This window comes from Rhinoderma darwinii, chromosome 12 (assembly GCF_050947455.1).
Source record: "Rhinoderma darwinii isolate aRhiDar2 chromosome 12, aRhiDar2.hap1, whole genome shotgun sequence".
In the NCBI taxonomy this organism is placed as follows: Eukaryota; Metazoa; Chordata; class Amphibia; order Anura; family Rhinodermatidae; genus Rhinoderma; species Rhinoderma darwinii.
In genome coordinates this window covers 60,515,563-60,537,114 of record NC_134698.1, presented here as the reverse complement: position 1 = coordinate 60,537,114, position 21,552 = coordinate 60,515,563, and the positions used below count along the sequence as shown (strand labels likewise).

General features: G+C 38.6%; 1 protein-coding gene across 1 annotated transcript in view; it reads right to left on the bottom strand.

Moving 5' to 3' along the window:
* The window catches only part of STARD9 (StAR related lipid transfer domain containing 9), a 174,760-nt gene that overhangs the window by 22,682 nt on the left and 130,526 nt on the right, over window positions 1–21,552 (bottom strand). The window contains exons 19-23 of the mRNA XM_075844676.1: window positions 20,353–20,435; window positions 18,532–18,635; window positions 15,227–15,414; window positions 11,435–11,921; window positions 1,242–9,107 (exon numbers count right to left, since the gene is read on the bottom strand). Of these exons, the coding sequence (XP_075700791.1) occupies window positions 1,242–9,107; window positions 11,435–11,921; window positions 15,227–15,414; window positions 18,532–18,635; window positions 20,353–20,435 (8,728 nt within the window). The remainder of the gene's footprint in view (window positions 1–1,241; window positions 9,108–11,434; window positions 11,922–15,226; window positions 15,415–18,531; window positions 18,636–20,352; window positions 20,436–21,552) is intronic.

Sequence of the window (21,552 nt, the reverse complement as noted above, 5' to 3'; positions counted from 1 at the left end):
TCACCATTGATTTCAATTGTGACGGATCCGGTGCAAATGGTTTTCGTTTGTCTCGGTTGTGCAAGGGTTCCGTAGTTTTGACAGAATCAATACCGTAGTCGACTACACTATTCAACCCTTGCACAACTGAGACAAACGGAAACCATTTGCACCGGATCCGTCACAATTGAAATCAATGGTGATGCAAACGGAAACTTACGGTTGTTTCAGTCAGGGTTCCGTTGTGACAGGAAGCTCTGACGCAATTGTAAACGAAGCCTAAGGCCCCATTCACATTGCGTTTGTGCTATCCGCCGAGAATATCCGTTTTTTTATAAAAACGTGGACCATTGAAAACGTATACAAATGTGTATCATTTTCGGTTTACGTCTGTTTTTTTTATAGCGTGTGCGTTTAGCATATGCTCATACGTCGGTATATACGTTTCTGTACGTTTTTTTACATAAAAAGTTTTTGGTTTTTTTCAAGGATAGATTTACTATATGTTAACGGATACAAACGTATAGCATTACGTTTGCATACATCGTCCATTGAGATCAATGGTCATAAAATGTATACCAGACTAGACGCTTTTTTTTTTATTTTTAAGTACAGAATAGCGCAGCAGACTATGCTTTTCAGTAGTTTAAATAACAGTATCCCAACGTAAACAATGACAAACGTAGACCAAACGGATGCTATTTTGGTCTATGAATGACCCATTATAGTCTATGAATAGGCCGAGCTATACGTTTCAATACATTTTCAGTGTTTAAAAACATATACGCTCGGCGGATAGCACAAACGCGATGTGAATATGGGGCCTTTGCCATGAGTGGTGTCTCCTGTGCCTGAACTTGTAGCGTTTAATGTCCTATTTTATATAAATTTTTGGAGTGCTTAGATTCAGTTTAAGCTATGTATGTAGTAAAGTATTATATGTAGCCATACTTTAAACAAAACCATCACAAATTTTAATGAAATGGTCACCAATATTGCAAAGAAAACTAAACCCAACAACAAATATGTTATATCTGTTCCAATTACATTCTCTAAATAACTAAACAATGTTTTGTAATGTGGGTCAACCATACTGCTGGATTATAACAGAATAATCATAGGATTTTCAACTTCCATAATTGAAAGCATTCTACAGATGAACGCAGTAGTGGTATTTGATAGTTTGGAAGAATTTCTCTGTATTTAATGGTTAATACATTCACACATTAGAAAAATACATACGTTTTCGTTTTTACCCTTACCTTTCGTATAACTGTTTCCTTATGGATACCGTATCTTGGCGATCCATCTTTCCGGTCTGTATAACTCTCAGAAGTGCATCCGTTTCTCCAATGCCGTAGCTCAGTTTGGCTTCTGCAAGTTGGACAGTAAGAGGTAGTGGATTCATATCCAAGTGTATCGCAGATAAAACCTCTGCCCGTTCTCTCTGCAGCCTCTCAATCTCTTGTGATCTACTCTCATGGGCTTCCTGAAACGCTTCGGTCTTCGTAGGACTCTCTCTTATATTGAGATCAGGACTGCTGCTCACCATTCCATTTTTACTTGCACTGCATTGAACTCCAGACCAATTGCTGAATTTATTATGCATGGGTAGTTCCTGCAGTGCATAACTGTGTGGTTTGTGACTGGTTCTGAAGGTCGGCTCCTGACCGAGAAGAATGTCTGTATTACACTCACTTTCTACAACCGATAATACATCTTCTTGTAAGTGCAAGCCAAAGCCGCTCATTTGTGAAGGTGAATAAGGATAGATTTTATTTTTAATGTAGGAGTTACCTGATGTTATGGTAAAACTGCCAAGATCATTCTGATCACTACCATTTTCTTTTAGACTTTGTTTTGGGATTTGCCCATCTCTGTTTGTTAGCGGTTGGTGTGACATTAGAGAGAGGTTTTGAAGGGACTGCAGGTGCTCCCAGGGATGGGGAGCCTTCTTAGGGGGCATGGATGTGAAATTATTTGCATCATTACTTTTTCCACTACTTGTAACCTCAGAGTTGCTGCTGGAATGGTTAGTAAATGAAGAGCAGGTATCCCGTAAAATGCAACCTTCACTCACAAATCTCGGAAATTTTGCCGTTGAAACTTTTTTTCTGGTGGTTTCTTTCAATGAGCGGCTGCGTGTAGCTTCATATTCATTGCCTGCATTAGAGTCACTGTCTGTTTCTGTTTGCGAACTGTTCAGTTGCAGATCACGGAGCTCGCGCTCTTTCCTCTTTCTGTTACGAAGAATTTTAACAAAATTCTGACTATTTAAAGGAATATCAGGTACAAATTTATGGTTAAATTTCGTACTTGCTTTCACTGTTAAAATCGGTGATGAGGCTCTGTCCACCATTGCAGTTGTCTCGTAACATGTGTGGGTTCCTGTAGTGTCGGTGACCCTAGAAGATGGACTGTTTACTGCGGTATGAGTCATATCTTCCGGACATTTATTCACATTGGTGGAAATGGAAGAACTTTTTGAGGAAGAAAATGGGAATGTTGTAGATGACATTTCCTGCAAGTTAGTTAAGAATGGGGTGGATGCTCGAACTTGTGGTGAATGATACAAAACATGCTCTAATTGTTTGCAAGGCTCAAACTCATGTAGGTTTGGTAGACTTTGTGTGCGAGTTTTACTTCCTTTGCTGTTATTCTGTTCTGTTAAACCAGCGTCTTGAGAAATGTGAGTACAAGAATCTGTCCCCAGAACTTTAACTATAACATTTATCCCTGAAGAGCTTAGGAAATGTTTGTGCTCCCTTGTATGGTTTGGGGCATTGTTCACCATTTGTGACTCTGTCTGAATAGCCTTTTCCACATTAGTCTGTGTGGATGAGTCTCTCACGGATCTTTTCATCATCTGCTCTTCAGGATCGCTTTGCATTTTGGTGGCATCTACACTAATATTTTCAGGATTGTGTTTTGAGAGATTTCCCAGCAATTCTGAAGTTTCTTGCAGTAGTTGTGATAAATGCAAGGACATGTTCTGCACACTTGACCAAGATGCGGGCCTTTGGCATACATTCCTATTCTGCTTTGACGATGACATAGCCGTGTGTGTTCTCTGGTGCTTAGAGGTCTTCCGATGCTTTTGCTTAATTTGGGTGTGATGGTCACCAGATACAGGTTCGTTACAAGTCTCTGACTCTGAGGTGTACAGAAATATTATTTCATCTAGCTGAGAGTAGTCTTCAAATTTTGACTGCAACCCCGAAATTTGTGTAAACTCTGCCCTATTTCTTGTACACATGACAGCGGACTCATCCGACAGAAGTTCCTGAGAATCATCCAGAGAATTTATATCTGGCCTTGAATCATTTCTTCCAAGACTACTTATGGTGCTGGATACAGTTTTAGCATTTGCATAGGAACTAAGATGAGAATGAAAGGGAGAGATGTGAGCATTAAGCCCTTCGTCCACACTGGAGCATCGAATCAGTTTATCAGCCTGTTCTCTGAATTTGGCACAGGATACATCACTGGCACTGTTGAATGTGCAGTTTTTCCATCCAGGTTTGGGATTGTCTTCCTGCTGCCAAGAATGAACAAAGGGATTGATGTCACTTGAAGAGAAGTGAAGAGCTTCAGTATTGTCTACCAGATCTGTTTGCTTTGCTTGGCATGAAAGTTCAGGTAAAAAATTGCTGCAGTGTTCATCTGATGGTGTACTTGTTAAAAAAGCTTTGTTACCTTCTTCCAGGAAAACGTTGCCAGTTATTGTAGGGTCGTCCTGGTGATCCATAATCGGATAGGGTGGCTGGACAGTTTGGGTAGAATCACTATGTACTGTATGATCAGTCACATTATGTGGTGCATATACCTTTGAATTGATATGTTCAGTCATAATTTCTTCATCAAAATTTGATCTACTCCATGAAGTCTCAACACCAGTGGGAGTTATTGATACTACAGGAAGGTCAATAGAAAATTCACTCATATTAGTCTCTGTTGAATCCATTCGATCTGGTCCATTGGGCTGTTCAGGGGATGGAGTGGCAATGCTATCAGTGCAGGAGGACATTTCTTCATTGAAATAAGCGGACTGAGAAGAAGTCTCTTTACTCATTGGGGAATACGATTCACATTCTGTAAACGCATCCACCAGGTTGTTATGCAAACCAGAGACATTCTTCAAAACCAAATATCTGGATGTATCTGTGTCACTGGAAGAAATGTCGTTTGATTCGCTCAGATCTGAAGAATATTCTCCACAGACTCCTGTAGCCATCAAACACTTTTCCTCAAGTCCACTATTTCCTTTGTCTCCTATGCTGGTAGAGGAATCATTATCTTTTACAGCACCAGTCACTCTGTCATTTACTCTGTTGCTGTAGGCAAGCAGTGGTATATTCTGGTCACATAATTGTTTTGATTCACATTCTACTTTACAAGCCTTTTTGTTTGTGATACTATTGGATAAATCAGCTGTCACACTTGGTTTGTGGTCCCTATTTACTTCATCAACACACATATCAAATGAAGATGATCTATGACAAGTTGTCTGATGTATTTGGTCTTCTGTGCTACATCCAGAACATGTCTTATCACTAGAAAATGTCACTACTTCAGAATCTATGCTGTTTATAATTGTGCGCTCTTTGTCCTGATCTCGTGGAAGATCATTTTCATTGAGATAGTGAGTGGTTGCATCCTGCAATATGTCAGACTTTATGTGGCATTTAGAAGAATTGAATGATGATGTATTTAATGAATTATGAGCATCTTTGAACCTTAAATGAGTGTGTTTCTCTTCAGATGTATAGGGAGCAGACTCATAATGATGTGGGGCATCTCTTGTTCTTTTACAGCATTCACCTTCCTCAGTTTTCAATACATTTTCATATTTGTTTGTATTTTGTTGCACTAGATGGTCATCGTCTTGTGTTCTGTCATCTCTACATGTTTCACTATTGAGAGGTTTACCAGTCTCTTCAGATCTACTTTGCAGGTAGTAACACTTAGCAATGTTATTCTTAGAAGATGTAGTGCTGTTCAGCTCTTTGACATATCGAGACCCATGATATTGTTTTGACGGTACACACGAATTTGCGTCTGGACTCTGGCTGACATTATAACAATCTCTTGTCCTGTATGAAATACTACGTGTTACGTCTTCATTTTGGGGGTCATTGCCCATTCCTTCTTCCTCTGTACATTTGTTAATTCCGGGACAGAGTAAAATTTCGACCTCCATAACATCATCTGTGTTTGTGGCATCTTTTACTGTACTCAGGCTTGGGGAGCTAATGTTTAATCCAGTTTGTTTAGAATCCAAAATAATTTTTGAACGGTCTATATTTTCAGAAAATATAGCTTGATCAAGATTTTTAGACTTCGATTTTAGTTTACAAAAACTTTTATTCAGCATTTTAGCCTCATAATATGGAAGAGGTACACAAATACCACTTATATGTTCTACCAAATAGGCAGAGGAATCCCTCTGTTGCGGTGTAACAGTGGATGAACACTCGGCAGTATGTCCTAGCTCTTTACTTCTATCAGGCTCTCTGCAAGGTTTCCAATGATCATCCCTAGAAAGAGAATCCTTTGTGTTGCTGAAATCATCTCCATGCTTAAATATTGATACCCCACCATTGATATTAGTATCCTTCAACTTTATTAATTTTGCATGTTTTTGGGGAATATTTTCATTTATGCAAGATAGATTTGTTTTAAATGACATTTCTGGACTTTCTTCCTTCAAGATTTTAGATTGTGTATTGTCATATGTAGACAGATCACTGTTGGGGGCTTGAGTATTAATTGTGGAGGAGACGGAGACCTGTTTGGAAGCTTCACAAGCAGTAAACAAATGGTTGTGTTTAAAGATTTTATCTTCTGCTCTTTCTGCCTGGTCTATTTCACGTGAAAGCTTTATTTCCTTAGAATGAACTTTGGTTAAAACCTCATCATTACTTTGTCTTGTGTTACTAGTACACTCAGAGCAGAGGGGATAGTTTGTTTCCGTTGCATTCTGACTTCCCAGAGATCCTTTGTGTTTACAAATTAAACAAGTCTTTGCTGATGCATATTGTGACTCAGCATCACTCTTGGAAAATATATGGTTTTCTGGTAAAGTCCTTTCATTTGGTGATAAAATCTCTTTCGCTTTGTAATTGTTTATATATGTAGCATCATCAGATCTGTTGAGATCTTCTGATTTTGAACTAACGCTTGAGGAAATGTGACAGGTCATAGTGTCTGGGGTTTGGGAGAAAGGCCCAACGGCTATAGAGTTCATGCTTGAGGAGTTTTCCGCACGGTCATCCATGTGATAATTTTCATCCAGAATGCTAACATTTTGTGCTGCAGAACATCTGTCCTCACCATTTTTATGTAAGATAAGGCGGTTATATTCTGCCGCAACATTGATGCAGTCATCACTGAGCACATGGTCATTGCCCTTTGTGACTGTAGAATTGTCGATCGCCACCACAGAAACTTTTTCTGATTTGCAATAGAGTGACCTCGCTAATTCACTGGGTTTTACAAGTATTTCAGTGTCTTCATAAGATGGGCGAGGTACGGACTCTTGACTTTGAGAATGTAGGTATCTGTCTCTTGTATTTTCATGTTGAGAAGTAGGAACATATGAGATTGTATGGCTTCTTTTGTGTTGGGGAAGGGAACTGTGCTGAACTAGCAAGGGAATGTTAGTTGATGCACAGTGACTGTCGTCTTCCAATGCAGACAAGCTTTGGTGCACTTGACTTTCAACAGGTCTACTTTCAGTGCTTACAATTTTGCCATGTTTACAACGGTCATGTTTTTGGACAGAACCTTTATTATAATTTTTACTTATTTTTGTTTCCTGTACTGGATTTGTTTGTTTTTCAGTTTTTAAATCTTTGTTAGCATTTATATCCAGCTCTACTGTAGATGTTTGGCTTTGTGATAAAACTTGGATGGCATTAGAATCACAATTAATTAGTTGATCATCTTTTATTAAATTACTGATAGATTCTTGATAAATGGGAGAAATATACTGTTGTTGGTTATTCAGGTTCTCAAGCTGAGCATGCAAAGACACTGGGATTGCAGAATTTGTATTCTCACCGATTGTTTTTGCAGTAGTATGGTCATCATTTTGTTGGGTTAAAGGCACACTTCGTATCTCTTTACCTTCACATATTTCTATTTGTCTAACATTAATATTTATTGAAGATACGGGGGGATTTAAAATTATATCATTGATCTCGTCTTTTCCCTGAATTTCACTCCTGAAACATACATTTTTAGTACAGGTTACTGAAGTTTCTACGGGGGTTGCAATTTCATCTTCACTTTCTGAATATGGTTTTCTTCTTTTGCACACAGTCATTTCAGGTGATGACGCTTGACTATTAGGTGAATTATTTTGGCCATAGCAAGTTGTATCTAAGTCATTGGAGCACCTCTCATCTAAAAATTTACAATCAGTTAGACAAAAGTCATGAGCATTTTCTTGATGTACCGTTTCACTTCCTTTAATGGTACATGTATTTGATGGGGTGATTTGTGTTTCTGTATGCGGAACAGAGACACATGCATGTTGCACAAATTGAATGCACTGAGCTTCAAGTTGATTTGTGAACAGTTCAGGTTCAATTTTGAAAATATCATTAGTAAGTAAATGGTTAATCTCATCCTCTCTAATAAGAGAGTCCAATTTTGGAGCACAGGCCGGAGACAAAGCATTCCCATGTTTAGTTTTTTCATTTGGTTTCGGACTCTCTTTTTGAATTGATAAATTGCATGCGCTATTAAGGGAGATTGTTTGAGATTTTCCATCGGACATGTTTAAAGGGGAAGCAGGGCAGCACTCGGTTCTTCCATGTAAAGTGACATTACAGTAATCAGGGGGCAAGTCCATTTTGAGATAAAATGAATTACTAATGTCCAAGCCACTATCTTCTCTTGCTTCTGCAACGTTTTCTTTATTTTGATCTTCTTCATTCAAGATCAAATTTCTAGGGCTTTGAAGCTTCCAATAGATCTCAGCCGGTAGTTCTTCAGAAGAATCAGCCTCGGGTACCTCTTCTGTATCTGCTAGGCTATCTAGGGAGAAGCATTTCGACAATCCAGTTGTGACTACTCCAGTTGTAACTAAAGGGAAAGTGTTGTGATCTGGAGTAAAAGATGTGGTAGTGGATGTTGCCCCCATAGTCTTGTATTTGTTAAATCTTCTTTTATTGGGTCTCTCTTTTTTCTTGTCTTTTTCAGCAAGAGAGTCTTGAGACATTTGGCTGTCTTCACTATCTGAATCCTTCTGCCCAATATTATTTCTTTGCCTCTGTAATTCCTCCTGTTTTAGCTGTTCAGTTAAGGCACTGGCATAAGCAGAAGAAAGAGAATCAATAGAGTAGAAACTTTCACTATCTGAGGAATCTGTATGGTCATCCTTCATCCGGTCTCCCAGTCTTTCTTTGCTAATCCTGTTCCTGTCACTTGAATGGTTTTCTTCACATCTGTTGCTTACCTTGGAAATCCTGCCAACAGATGAGATCTTAATTTCCTCAGAAGGCTTCCTCGGAGTATTCAATTTAAGAGAAGCCACGTTGTATCTGGCTGGTTTGCCTTTTAACATGGACTCTCCAGAAGGTGGCTTTCCTTGGCCAGGTGATTTTTGTGTATGCTTTACAGATTTTTGTGGAGGTAATTTTCCTATATCACTTTTTAGGCTTATTTTGCTTTTTTCTTGTAACGTACATTTTTTAGTGCCACCAATACTCAAAGGAGTAGGACTTTTTAATGGCTTTAATTTTGTGTCCTTGGTTCCTGTAGTTAAAGTTGCCCGTAGGCTTCTCTTTGGTTGTTCAGCTGTGAAGTTATTGAAAGACCCTTTTGACCCACCTCTAGGTTTATCCATTTTTTGACGTTTTTTGCTCATTTGTGGATTACTTGACAAAAGAGCAGCACCTGTACTGATCTGTTTTATGAGTAAGTCAATTCTTTGTTCTTCAATAAATTGGAGATTATTGGTACCTATAGTGGAAGTATTACTCTCCAACTGTCCATTGCTACCGGGGTTACCAAAAGAATTAGGGAGACAACCTATGGTAACACTTCGTAATGGTTTTCTAACTTCATCAGTCTTGGTAGAGTGAACCAGCTCAGATTTACATTTCCTTTTCAGAATAACACTGAAATACATAATACAGTATAGTTAGCAACTGCAATGGGAAATAACAAAATTAATAAAAAATAATTGTTCTAGAAAAATAATAAAAATCAGTATATGCTACATACATGATTTCTTCACCTTTAGCTATCTTCTGACATGTAAATAGTACATGTCAGACAATAAGACCAATGTCTTTTTTTTCAGAGAACTGCATATAAATAAAAAACTACCAAATGCTAATTAACCCCTTAACAACATGGAAGGTACATGTATGTGGCAGCCATTAAGGGGAAGTGTGAAGCGCACTCACAGGTTAAGCGCGCTCCCCACTTAGCAGGTGTCAGCTGTGTAATACAGTCGACACCTCACTGCAAAGGCCGGAATAAAAAATCACTTTGATTCTGCCCGTTTAACCACTTTAGATGCTACGCGGCATCTAAGTGTTAGAATGAGGGAGGCGGCCCCCTCCGACTTGCCATCGGTCACGATGGGATCGCGGGATGCCGATGGTCGTCATGGCAGCCTGGGGGCCTACAGAAGGCCCTCAGGTCTGCCCTCTTTGTACTCCTATGAAGCCCTGCCTCATAGTGGTACAAAGTATTGTACATTAGTATTGCACTATATAAGTGATCCAACGATTGCTGGTTCAATTCCCCTAGGGGGATTCCTAAAATAAATACAAAAAAACAGTTAGGGCGGATTTACACGAACATGATATACGTACGTGCAACGCGCGCAATTTTCACACGCCTCGCACGGACCTATATTAGTCTATGGGGCAGTGCAGACTGTCAGTGTTTTTTGCGCAGCGTGAGTCCGCTGCGTAAAACTCACGACAGGTCCTATATTTCTGCGTTTTTCGCGCATCACGCACCCATTGAAGTCAATGGGTGTGTGAAAATCACGCACACCACACGGAAGCACTTCCGTGGGACGCGCGTGATTCGCGCAACAGCAGTCAAAAGTATGTTTGGAAACAGAAAAGCACCACGTGGTGGCTGCGCGAAAATCACGCAGCCGCACATCATATCTGATGACACACGGAGCGGTTAGGTGCATTTTGCGCACGCAAAACGCCGCGTTTTTTGCGTGCGCAAAAACGCACACGCTCGTGTAAATCCCCCCTTAAAGTGTAGCTAAACGTTTAAAAAACTTCCGAGTACTATAGGAGTATGGGCTAAATAGAAAGTCTATGAGCCCGTACTCCGATATTTATTTCCGGAAAAAGCCCAACAGACAAATGCTCGGACCCCCACCAATCAAAACTTCTGACATGTCACTATGACACGTCAGAAGTTTGTTAAATGTTTAGCTACACTTCAAAGGTTTTTTTTTATCATTCCCCCCAAAAAATTACAAATATTTAAAAAGTTAGAAAAAAAAAATTCTCATCTTTCCCCTAAAGTAATGTTAAAAAAAAAAAATAAGTTAATATAACTGGTATCACCGGATTGGTAAAAGTCTGAACTATTACAATATAATTTTATTTAACCTGCTCGGTTAACGCCATAAAAAGAAAAAAAAAGAAAAACCCCCAAATTGCTGTTTTTTTTTAGTTGCATTAGCTCCCCAAAAAGATGGAATAAAAACTACAGCTCGCCCAGAAAAAAATAAGCCCTTACATTGTTTAATCGACAGAAAAAGAAAAAAAGTTATGGCTCTCACAATATGGCGAGACAAAACAATTTTTTTTAACAACGTTTTTTTGTTTTTTTTATAAAAGTGGCAAAACATAAAAAAAATGAATAATTGGTATCACTGAAATCGTATCAACATGTAGAATAAAGTGAACCGGACGGCCTAAATTGCGCAATTGCTGTTTTTTTGCACATTTTACCCCAAATTATTTTCTTTCAGTTTCCCAGTACATTATGTGGAACATTAAATGGTGACATGAAAAACTACAACTTGTCCCACAAAAAAACAAGCTCTCATATGGCTGTGGCAACAATAAAGGCTATGTACACCTTTGAAATAGTTCTTTTTGTATTATTTTTTTAAAATAAAAATGTCTATCAGTGTGTTTGGTGCAACTTTTTAAATACTTTTTATTAAAAAATATTTTTACTTTTTGAGAAAGAGCTGCTTGGTATCCTGTATACAGAGTAGCTGTATCTAGTGCTGAAATCTGTTTCCGTCAGGTCAGTAGTACCGATGGATTCAGTGTTCAAGGTCTGACCTGTTACCGATCACATATAAGTTAATAACTTAGATGTGATCGATAACAGGTACGCAGGACTGTCACTCTTAACCCGTCACTTAAAATAAAATAAAAAACTATTTCAAAGATGTACATAGCCTTTAAGGGGTTAAAAACTATTTATACTGAAAGGGGAAAGTACCTACCCATAAGAATTAGGAAGTGTTTGTAAGGGCCAAGGCAATGAACGTCTTCTGTAGAATGAGAATCCGGAAGGAGAACTACTACTCCTATGCAGAGCTGTGGAGCTAACAGAAGTCTCTTGTACCTTTGGCACATGGAGAAGAGTTGGTTTCTCTACGTCATCACTAAGCCAACAAGCTGCCTGCAGCTGCTGGAGAGTTTTCTTGGCTTCTAAAAGTTTTTGTTTCTTGACAATTCTCTCTAGCTGAAGCTTAACCCTTTTCCTCCGGATGTTTCGCTCCGCCCTACGTAGGGAGCATTTTCGAAGGAGCTCCAGCTGCACCAGTTTCTTCCCTTCTTGCTCTTCCAGTGATGGCTGGATGTCAGTCTGTACACAGTTCTGAACCTCAGCCTCCACATAAGTCTTTGCTTCAGTCTGAGATGAAGATTCTCGTTTTTGCTGACACAAAGCACTTACACGCTCCTTCTCTTTTAAAAGCCACTGTTGATCTGAGAAAAAAAAGAAATGTTATCTATACACATTAACATAAAAACATATGTGCTCATCTGACTATCTGGTACTCAAAACGTTCTTAACCCCTTGGTGCCGCAGAAATTTGTTTTTTCATTTGCATTTTTTCCTGGACGAATTGCATTTTTTAATGGCAACATTTAATGTACTGGGAAACTACGAAAAATTCTTTGTGGGGTGGAATGGGGGAAAAAAAAACAGATTTATACAATTTTTGGGGGGTTTTGTTTTTAAGGCATTCACCTGTTAACTTTATTGTGCAGGTCAATTAGATTAAGGAGAGGCAAAATGTATACATATTTTTTTATAATGTACTACTTTTACAAAGAAAATACTACTTGTTTAAAAAAATAATAATAATTCTGTCGCAATATTCTGAGACAACTTTTTTCGATGAAGCTATGTGAGACTTTGCCTTAGGCGGGGCGAGATGCAGTTTTTATTGGTACCATTTTGGGGTAAATACGACTTTTGATCCCTTTTTATTCCATTCTATTTGGGCGGTAAGGTGACCAAAAAACAGCAAGGCGTCTTTTATCGTATTTTTTTGTGACGTTCACAGTACAAGTTTAATAATGTTATATTATAGTACTTCAGACTTTTCCAGACGCAGCAATACCAATTATGTTTACTTTTGTTACATTACTCTAAGGGAAAAAAAGGTTTTTTGTTTTTTTTTTACTTTTAATATATACAATATATATATATATATATATATATATATATATATATATATATATATACATATACACACACACACACACACACCAATATAGATATATATATATAATTTTTTTTAAGAGAATCACAAAGATGGCAGACCTAGGGGCCTGTATTAGGCGCCAGGATCCCATGACAACCATCAGCAGCCCGCTACCGTGTCATGGGGTGACGGAGGGGCCCCCTCCTCTTTCTGATGGCTTGACCGGTTAGAAAGCTACATTTGCAATCATGTTACATAGTAGCCATTTTCTTGTATTGCCCTCTTGTTAAATAGGATATGTTACAATATTAATGTAAATAATATTCAATGTTAATGGTAAGGAGTTAAAGAGGCTCTGTCACCAGATTCTCAAATCCCTATCTCCTATTGCATGTGATCGGCGCTGCAATGTAGATTACAGTAACGTTTTTTTTTTAAACGTTCATTTTTGGCCAAGTTATGAGCTATTTTCTATATATGCAAATGAGCTTTGAAATGGACAACTGGGCGTTTTTTTTTCGTTATGTCCAACTGGGTGTGTATTGTGTTTTTAACTGGGCGTGTTTACGTGTATGACGCTGACCAATCAGTGACCAGTCAGCGTCATACACTCTCCATTCATTTACACAGCTGCACAGCGTTCTTACTAGAACGATGTGCAGCCACAAACACAAGTGTCCTGATAATGAATACACATGACCTCCAGCCTGGACGTCATGTGTATTCAGAATCCTGACACTTCTGAATCTTTTCTGTGAGATTCCAGCAAGCCACTCGTAATCTCGCGAGATTACGGAGGTAAACGAGATTTAGTTTCCCTTGCTGGAAATCTCAGAGAAAAGAGTCAGAAGTGTCAGGATTCTGAATACACATGACGTCCAGGCTGGATTTCATGTGTATTCATTATCAGGACACTTGTGTAGGTGGCTTACTAGAACGATGTGCTGCTTGTAAATGAATGGAGAGAGTGTATGACGCTGACTGGTCACTGATTGGTCCGGGTCATACACGTAAACACGCCCAGTTAAAAACACAATACACGCCCAGTTGGACATAACGAAAAAAAAACGCCCAGTTGTCCATTTCAAAGCTCATTTGCATATATATAAAATAGCTCATAACTTGGCCAAAAATGAACGTTTTTTAAAAAAAACAAAAAAACGTTACCGTTATCTACATTGCAGCGCCGATCACATGCAATAGGAGATAGGGATTTGAGAATCTGGTGACAGAGCCTCTTTAACTAAACACTTTGCGGACATTCACAATTGACCGAACATATACCGTCTATTTTAGTGCATAAGGGGGAGGGGCATTCAAAGCGACCATGTATGAGTATATTAAATCTATATTTGTAATATTTATATGACACATTTGAAAAACATTGACGCATTCTGCTCCAAATTATGTCCTGTCTGCAAATATCAATCAAATTACATCACTTCCTGTATAAGTAAATGCAGTTTAAAAGGGTTGTCAAATGACAGAAAATCGATTGCACAACCTCAGGAAAGGCCATCAATAACTGATCGGTGTCTAACTCTCGGCAATCCCGCCGATCAGCTGTTTAAAGGAGCTTCGGCTCTCTAGCGAACGCTGCTTCCCCGTTATTGCTTAAGCCCAATGCACGCGACCGTAAACAATCTCCGTAATTGCGGACCATAATACGGTCCATAATAATGGACCCATTCAGTTCTAATGGCCGCAGACACCTTTCCGTATCGCTACGGATAGGTGTCTGTGCCGTAGAACTGAACTGTGCCGGGAATTATGGAGCATGACCTATTTTTCGTATTTTACGGGCCGTGTTCCCAATTTTAGTTTCCGGAGAACGGCCCTGAAATGCAGGCCGCGGCCCACTGCCAGCCGTGCTAGCAATCGCGGGCCATGTTTACGGGCACAGCCGTGTGCATGAGGCCTTACACTGCTCCATACTGACATATTTGTAGCGGTGGCGCACAGTATTACAGCTCTCTCACATTCAAACAGATGACTAGCAGGAGTGATAAAAGTCGGATCCCCACCGATCAAATATTAATGACCGGATAACCCCTTTAAGATGCTCGATGACAGATTAAATTCATTATTACTATCATATACTAGTCTGATCGGTATACTGATGATAAATGTTACACTACTCTTCTTTCATCTTGAAAGTCGTCAGCTTGAATACAAAATAAAAATTGTAGTGAAAGGTTAAGAATCTCAATGTTCAACCTACATTAATATTTATTTAATATATTAGCTGATAATCCATCGGACTCAAAATTTTAGCAGTGAATTGAGAGTAAAAGATCAATGCGAGGAGGGAAGAAGTCTGAGAAGTGGAGAGGCATTTTTCTCTAATGAGATATATTACAACATTTCTTATATTCGTTAGTGACCATTGAAGACACTCACCGAAAGCTATTTTTATATTATATATATTATATATTTTAGGTAAAGACAAATAAAAGACAGACACTACTCCTCTTTTGGATTCAGTCTTGGTTTTGACTTACAAAAAAAAAAAAACAATTGCGTGAGCAAGGCCTTATAAGAGCTCAGTCAATAGAGAAATAATTTGGAATAACTACTTACTCTCTTGAATCTGTTGATTAATTACAGACTGCTCGTGTTCCAGCTCTTTTTCTCCCTTCACCTGTGCCGTCTGGATCTGACTTTTCAAGTTCTCCACGTATTGCTGCTGTTCTTCTATCTGTTTCCTATAAGTGGCTTCTAATTCTCTCAACCCTTGCTGGTACTCCTCAGATGGAGGCTTTGAATTTCTATTAATGAAGTAAAGAAAACATTAAGAGTGACATCACTACATAATGAATTAGACTGTAAGAAAAGTGTTAATAGTATCTACAAATTCTACATTCAATATTATACAGTAGAGGAAAGCTAAACTGAAAAACTTCCTTATGGCTGGAGACTATATATCCCAACCCACCATCACCACTACAACAATAATTTTATACGATGACCACACAACACAGATATTTAGTGCCCAATTACTACAATGCCTAAATAATATGAAGGAGGCGGTTTAGTGCAGTGAAGGAGACAAAAATTCCAGGAGCCATTTGATGTGGTCTAGGACAGTGAACGGGTTAAAGCTCCAAGTGGCCTTGCGAGGTGAAGGGGTTAATGGTAAATTTCCTGGTGGTCTAGGGCAGTGAAGGGGGGTTTATGACAAAAGTTTATGATGGTCTAGGGCAATAAGGCAGTACAGACAAACCTGAATGAGGTCAGCCTCTCTCAGGCTGATCCCATTCAGCTTCCCCTTTCACCCCCGTACTGATGTAATGGCTGCACAGTTCTCTCTATTGTCAGGCAGAGCACTCTGTATGAATGAGCGCTGTGTCTGACTACTGGAACGGATACTGGAACGGAATGTTTTTCTGCTCCACCCTCATATACTATAGCTCCACCCTTATACATACTGTAGCTCCACCCCTATACATACTGTAGCTCCACCCTTATACATACTGTAGCTTCAATACAGTCAGACATCACCTTGGCATAAAGTGGCATATGACTACATCAAAGCTATGTATAGTTTATGCACTGGGCATGGAGTCTTCAAGCTGCACCTGTGTTCATCCAAGTCAAGTATTTAAGGAATAGGATGGACAGCAACTATATAATTTCTACACAGCAATTAAGGAGCATACTATTGGCTCTTGCATGCCAGAAAGTGATTTTTTACATTTCATTTTTTATAACCAAACTACACATAGAACAAACAATTACCATATATTGAATAAGCAGTTGAACGTGTTAGACGTTCGTTTTTACACTGATTGAATTGTGCCGATTGCAGTTAATTCACAGAACGACAATGACTCAGAAATACTCATATATGCTTTGCTCCCTTGCTTAAATAATAAAATGTATTCAGCAGTAAAACAGAGTCACTTCCTATTAGCAGGCTATAACAGTAACAAGATTCCAGCACAGATTTGCAAAATGTATTTTCAAAGCTAATAGAAGGACAAACTTTACAAATAATTTCAGCCAATGATTCTGCATTGTACTGGAAGACTGAGAAATGAATTGATCTTACCGTATGCTGTGTTACGCCTGCTCCACGTTTGCAGAGAGAGAAATAATAATGTAACAAATTTGCTTTATAACCTTGTAGGTGATAATATCCTATACAGGCTTATGTATAGGAAACTTCCGTAAAAACACATTTGTAGCAAGGAGACTACGCTGTCAGGCTACGCTCCACCTCTCCTGCCAGGGACCGCCCAGCCTAGTGCAGGGGTTTGGCTGGCTATAGTCTACCCTAGCATAATGCAGCTAGAAGCCCAGTAAAATGGAATGACTCTGTGTACTGAAATACAGAGAGAATGCAATACTTCTTATTGTGAGATTCCTACAATTATAACAATATATTTGTTACAATGATTATGTAATATCATACTGCTATGTGTAAGGAGATAGGGAAAGGTTAAGGACAGTTTATTCATCTTAAACACTGGCGTAAAAATTATGAGATGCTGTTATTTGTTCTAATGTCTGTATATAATTACTTGCGATATTGATGTGTAATATTGATGACAGATGCGCTATCGCTTGGGGTTTGGCATGGTATATATGCTTATTGCGGGGATATATATCCCCGCAGTGATATGCGATTTGTGACACGGCAAGCCCTCCCTTCTACTGGGTGCTGAATTGGACAGCTCCCAGCTACATATATACTTTAGAGCGCAGTCTGTGCATGCGCACCTGTCAGGACTCTGCTGAATCCTGTGGTGCGCCGCAAACAATTACTTCTTCCAGCTGTCCTTTCTGTCAGCTGGTAGTGATTAAATTACTTAGCGTCCACTCAAACCGATTGGTGCCTGTGATACATAAAAACTCCTCTTCCGATCCTCTGACCCCACCCCCGGACGAAGGCTTTTCTCGCCGAAACACGCGTCAGGTGTGACGCCAGACAAACACTGTCATATAATATGGGTAAGCTATGCACATTAAGCTACATGCGTGTTTTTTACTATTGACCCATGTGAGGGTGAGGTAGGTGCCAAGTGGCACTAATAGTTATAACGTTACAAATATGACCTGGGACCTTGCATAGCTCTGTGTACAAATACATACTTTTTGATGGTCTTCCAGGTTTTAGTGATTCACTGGCTCTTTCATTCATGTACTTTTGTACTACCCACCGCATGCATATGCCATTACATTAGCCCATCACATACAGGTGTCTGGCTTCCATTTTTTCCCACACTGTGGTAGTCATCCTTGATTTTAATATGTGAGCATTTATATTTATTGTGATTTGTCATGTATTAATAAAAATTGACAAATTGTATTCACTATATTGTGGATTTGACTCCATCTTTAGGTTCTTGTTGTAATTATAACATTATATAACAAAGGTGACATGCTGAAAAAATGCAATAGGTCATTAAGCAACACTAACAAAATATGATGTATATTAAAAACTAAAAGCATTTCAATGTAAGGATCATTTGTATAGTTGTGGAAAGGTTTTTTTCCGGGGTGTCACTGAATTCCTTTTTACTGAATTGTAGCGGTTCATTATCCCTCGGCTGCTACAATGTGTAAATAAAGTTAGAGCTTTTTCCCTTGACCTCGGCCAAGCGTGCAAGTTTTCTTTCAATAGGGAGAAGACGACAACCGAATGTTAGACGACCACCGACACTTCCGGCAGCTGCTAATCTCTCAGCAGAACATTAAATCAAGTATGCTTACATCCAACATGTCCTCATTTCCCACGACATCCGCCGTCAATAATCTAATGAACATGGGCAGTTTAAAGGACGTTCTGTAGCAGATGGGGCAAATGAATATCTGCACATATAATAAATAATAGTAATAACGCATATAATCTGTTCGATCAATATGGAGGATGTTGAGAGTACCTTGTGTTTAAGATGAGAGAGTTCCCTTTAGAAGATGAGGAGAAATCTCCAGACAGGTCCAGCCAGTCGAGAGAACAATCACTTACAAAAGATGCCTGACTGTCCTATAGGAACAACAATCCACATTAGTTGTCATTGGGATAGTTACATATGTGTTAGCAATAGGGGATAATATAATGTCACACTGTGATGAATCAACTTGTGATTTTACTGATGAAAGCAAACAGTATATCAAATGTGATAAATGTAACATTATAGTTGCCAAAACGATGGATGACGGCACCTAATAGTAGTACATAATTATCATCGCGTACATTTACCATGGCATTAACACGCTCAATGTCAATTTCTATCACTGTAAGTGAATAAAGGCAGCAATAATTTGTAAATGTATTAGATCATATTTATTTTACAATGATATCACACAAGTGATAAAATCATCACTGAAGCAGCATGCTGAGGTTAACACTGTTGATGTCATCAGGCTAGTTTGTCAACACCCATGGCAAAAATACCAATGTCATCGCAGGCTATCACCATTATAATGGCAGACAGCAGCATCACACCAGTTGCTATGGTTGCTGGTAACTTCAGAGAAAACTTCTACCAAGAAACCTCATTTATACCATTGCACTAAATATCATCACTAATTACAATCTGTGACATAATAACAGGAATCATCAAATACAGTGACATGTGTGATATCAATCATTACAGTGGTTATATAATCTAAAATCATGGTATCACTGATTATACCATCACACCCTACTACAGTGCACTGATTTTATCCATTTTCAAAATACATGACTGCTGATATAAGATATTTCGGTCAAGTGATATTGCTAATGACACCATGCAATGTATAATAAATACAAGGGGTCTTAAATTGTCAATTAAATCAGAGAAAGAGACTTATGTTGTGACATCACGTCTTAAAGTGCCATCACTAATGACATCATTGCACTAAACAATGCAAAACAAAAACACCCTAATTTATGTTTCCTTATATTATCTTAGGTACAAATGCAACCTGGTGGAATAACCGGGTGGTACAACCGGGTTGTACGCTTTCGACAATGCCGTCTTGTTAAAAGAGTCCCTTGTCGATGACCACTGATTCCTCCGCTGCTGGTAGCACCAGTTATCAGCTGTAATCTTTGGGGTGCACAACAGCAAGTGTTCAATTTCTCTGCAGTGTCACCTCAGGTAAAATGAAGCATTGAACGCAAAGGGCTCACTGTTTAACACATGGACAGCCCAGAACTTCCCAATGGACTATTTGTTTTCTAAACCAGATAACCCCATGAAGAGATGACAAACTACATTAATACTCCTGACAAACATGTGACATGGTCATAATGTAGCAAAGACCTAGGGGAAATCAGCGTTGTAGAATTATAGAATCTCTCATGAATAAAGCCACTAATATTTATGACATATTGATATCAATGATGACATCAAGGAAGTGACATTACAAAAGTTTTCATGACATCAGAAACTTCCCATCCCAAATGATAACATTTTAATCATGAAATTTATGTCATTACTGTAATAAACCCATTGATGTCATAAATTGAGAACTGAAGTCACTGTGAAGTCAGGTCAGGTAACATGATATCACGAGTAACATAACGACAATGCCATTGACATAATATGAGAAATTACTGGTTTGCATCATTGTCAAATATAGACTCAAAGTAAGAATATCAGCCAGATGACCATAAATATCATGAAATAAATATCACGTAACTACTCTGATTAATTGCCAGATCATTGTGATTAAGCTTTCAACAAAAAAAAGGTGGAATAAAAAAAACTTACAGATCTCATTTGCCTCAGAACAGCAGCCTCGGCTGGGTGGTTGAATCGAAATCTATGAGACTTTCCTAAAATAATGATGGCTCCTGGAAAAGAACATTTTGTTCAATTTTATTACCGATGGCAGAAATCCTATTAGTTGTGCACACAGATCCTGGTCATAAACGTTAATAATAACCCCCACTCAGACAAATGTTTTTCTGATATTTATAAAGTTTTGGAACATTTGTCCGAAAGAATGCAAGGAGACTTGGATACTATCAATACAATTTTCATCTGTAGTACGACTGAATATTTGTATTAGTTGATATAGGAAAGTCTCACCGTGGTTAAATGCTATTATAGATATTTCAAGCAAGTGAGACATTTTTCTGACAAATGACATAGTATTTCTTTTTGTGAAACATAATTATTTTAAGAACACGCAGCTGGATGAGGCTCCGCTGTCCGTTTCAGAATTAGTTTCCAAAATTAATTGGCTAATTGCTCTTGAGAAACCTCATAGAAATATTAAGAGAGGCACCGTTGCCAAATTAGAAAATGTATGGGCCAGATAGTTGGAGTCACCAGGATTAGCTCCACTCTCGCTAATACAAGACAGAATACTTGCATGAGGGTCCCATAATACTTCTAGATTGTATACAATATCTTGGTCCACCTTTGCAAACACATGCCTCCTGGACTCTATAACGGCCCTCATTTCTCCATACACTCATATTTCTTTTTTGAGAATTGACTAAATGAGACTTGATCTGCTTTATATGTGTATGAAGATTAGCATCAAGTGTATATTGATGGTCAATGATTACTGTATTATATTTTTTGGAAACTTCTTGGGTTATACCCTGCTTCATATAACTCCGTTTTATTTGTACAATACACTAGTCTTTGGGGGTTGGAGGTTTAGGATGTGGGTGGAGTGTGGGTTGTGTTTGCATATATGTTTGTAAGGGAACATTTATTTAAAACTTAATAAAAATGTACTTGACAGACTTCAATAAGGGGCCACGCACAAGCCCGCCCACCTCTCTACTCACTTCTATGGGTTACAGGATCCCCACTTTCCCGATAGGTCAGGGTCCCGTGTCTAGCAGTCGTTTATGGCAAATCCTGTTAATATATGCCATAAATATTGAATATAGGAATATCCCATTAATACCTTGCATCATAAGGGCAAAAGGATCAGTTCTGACCAAGCTTCAA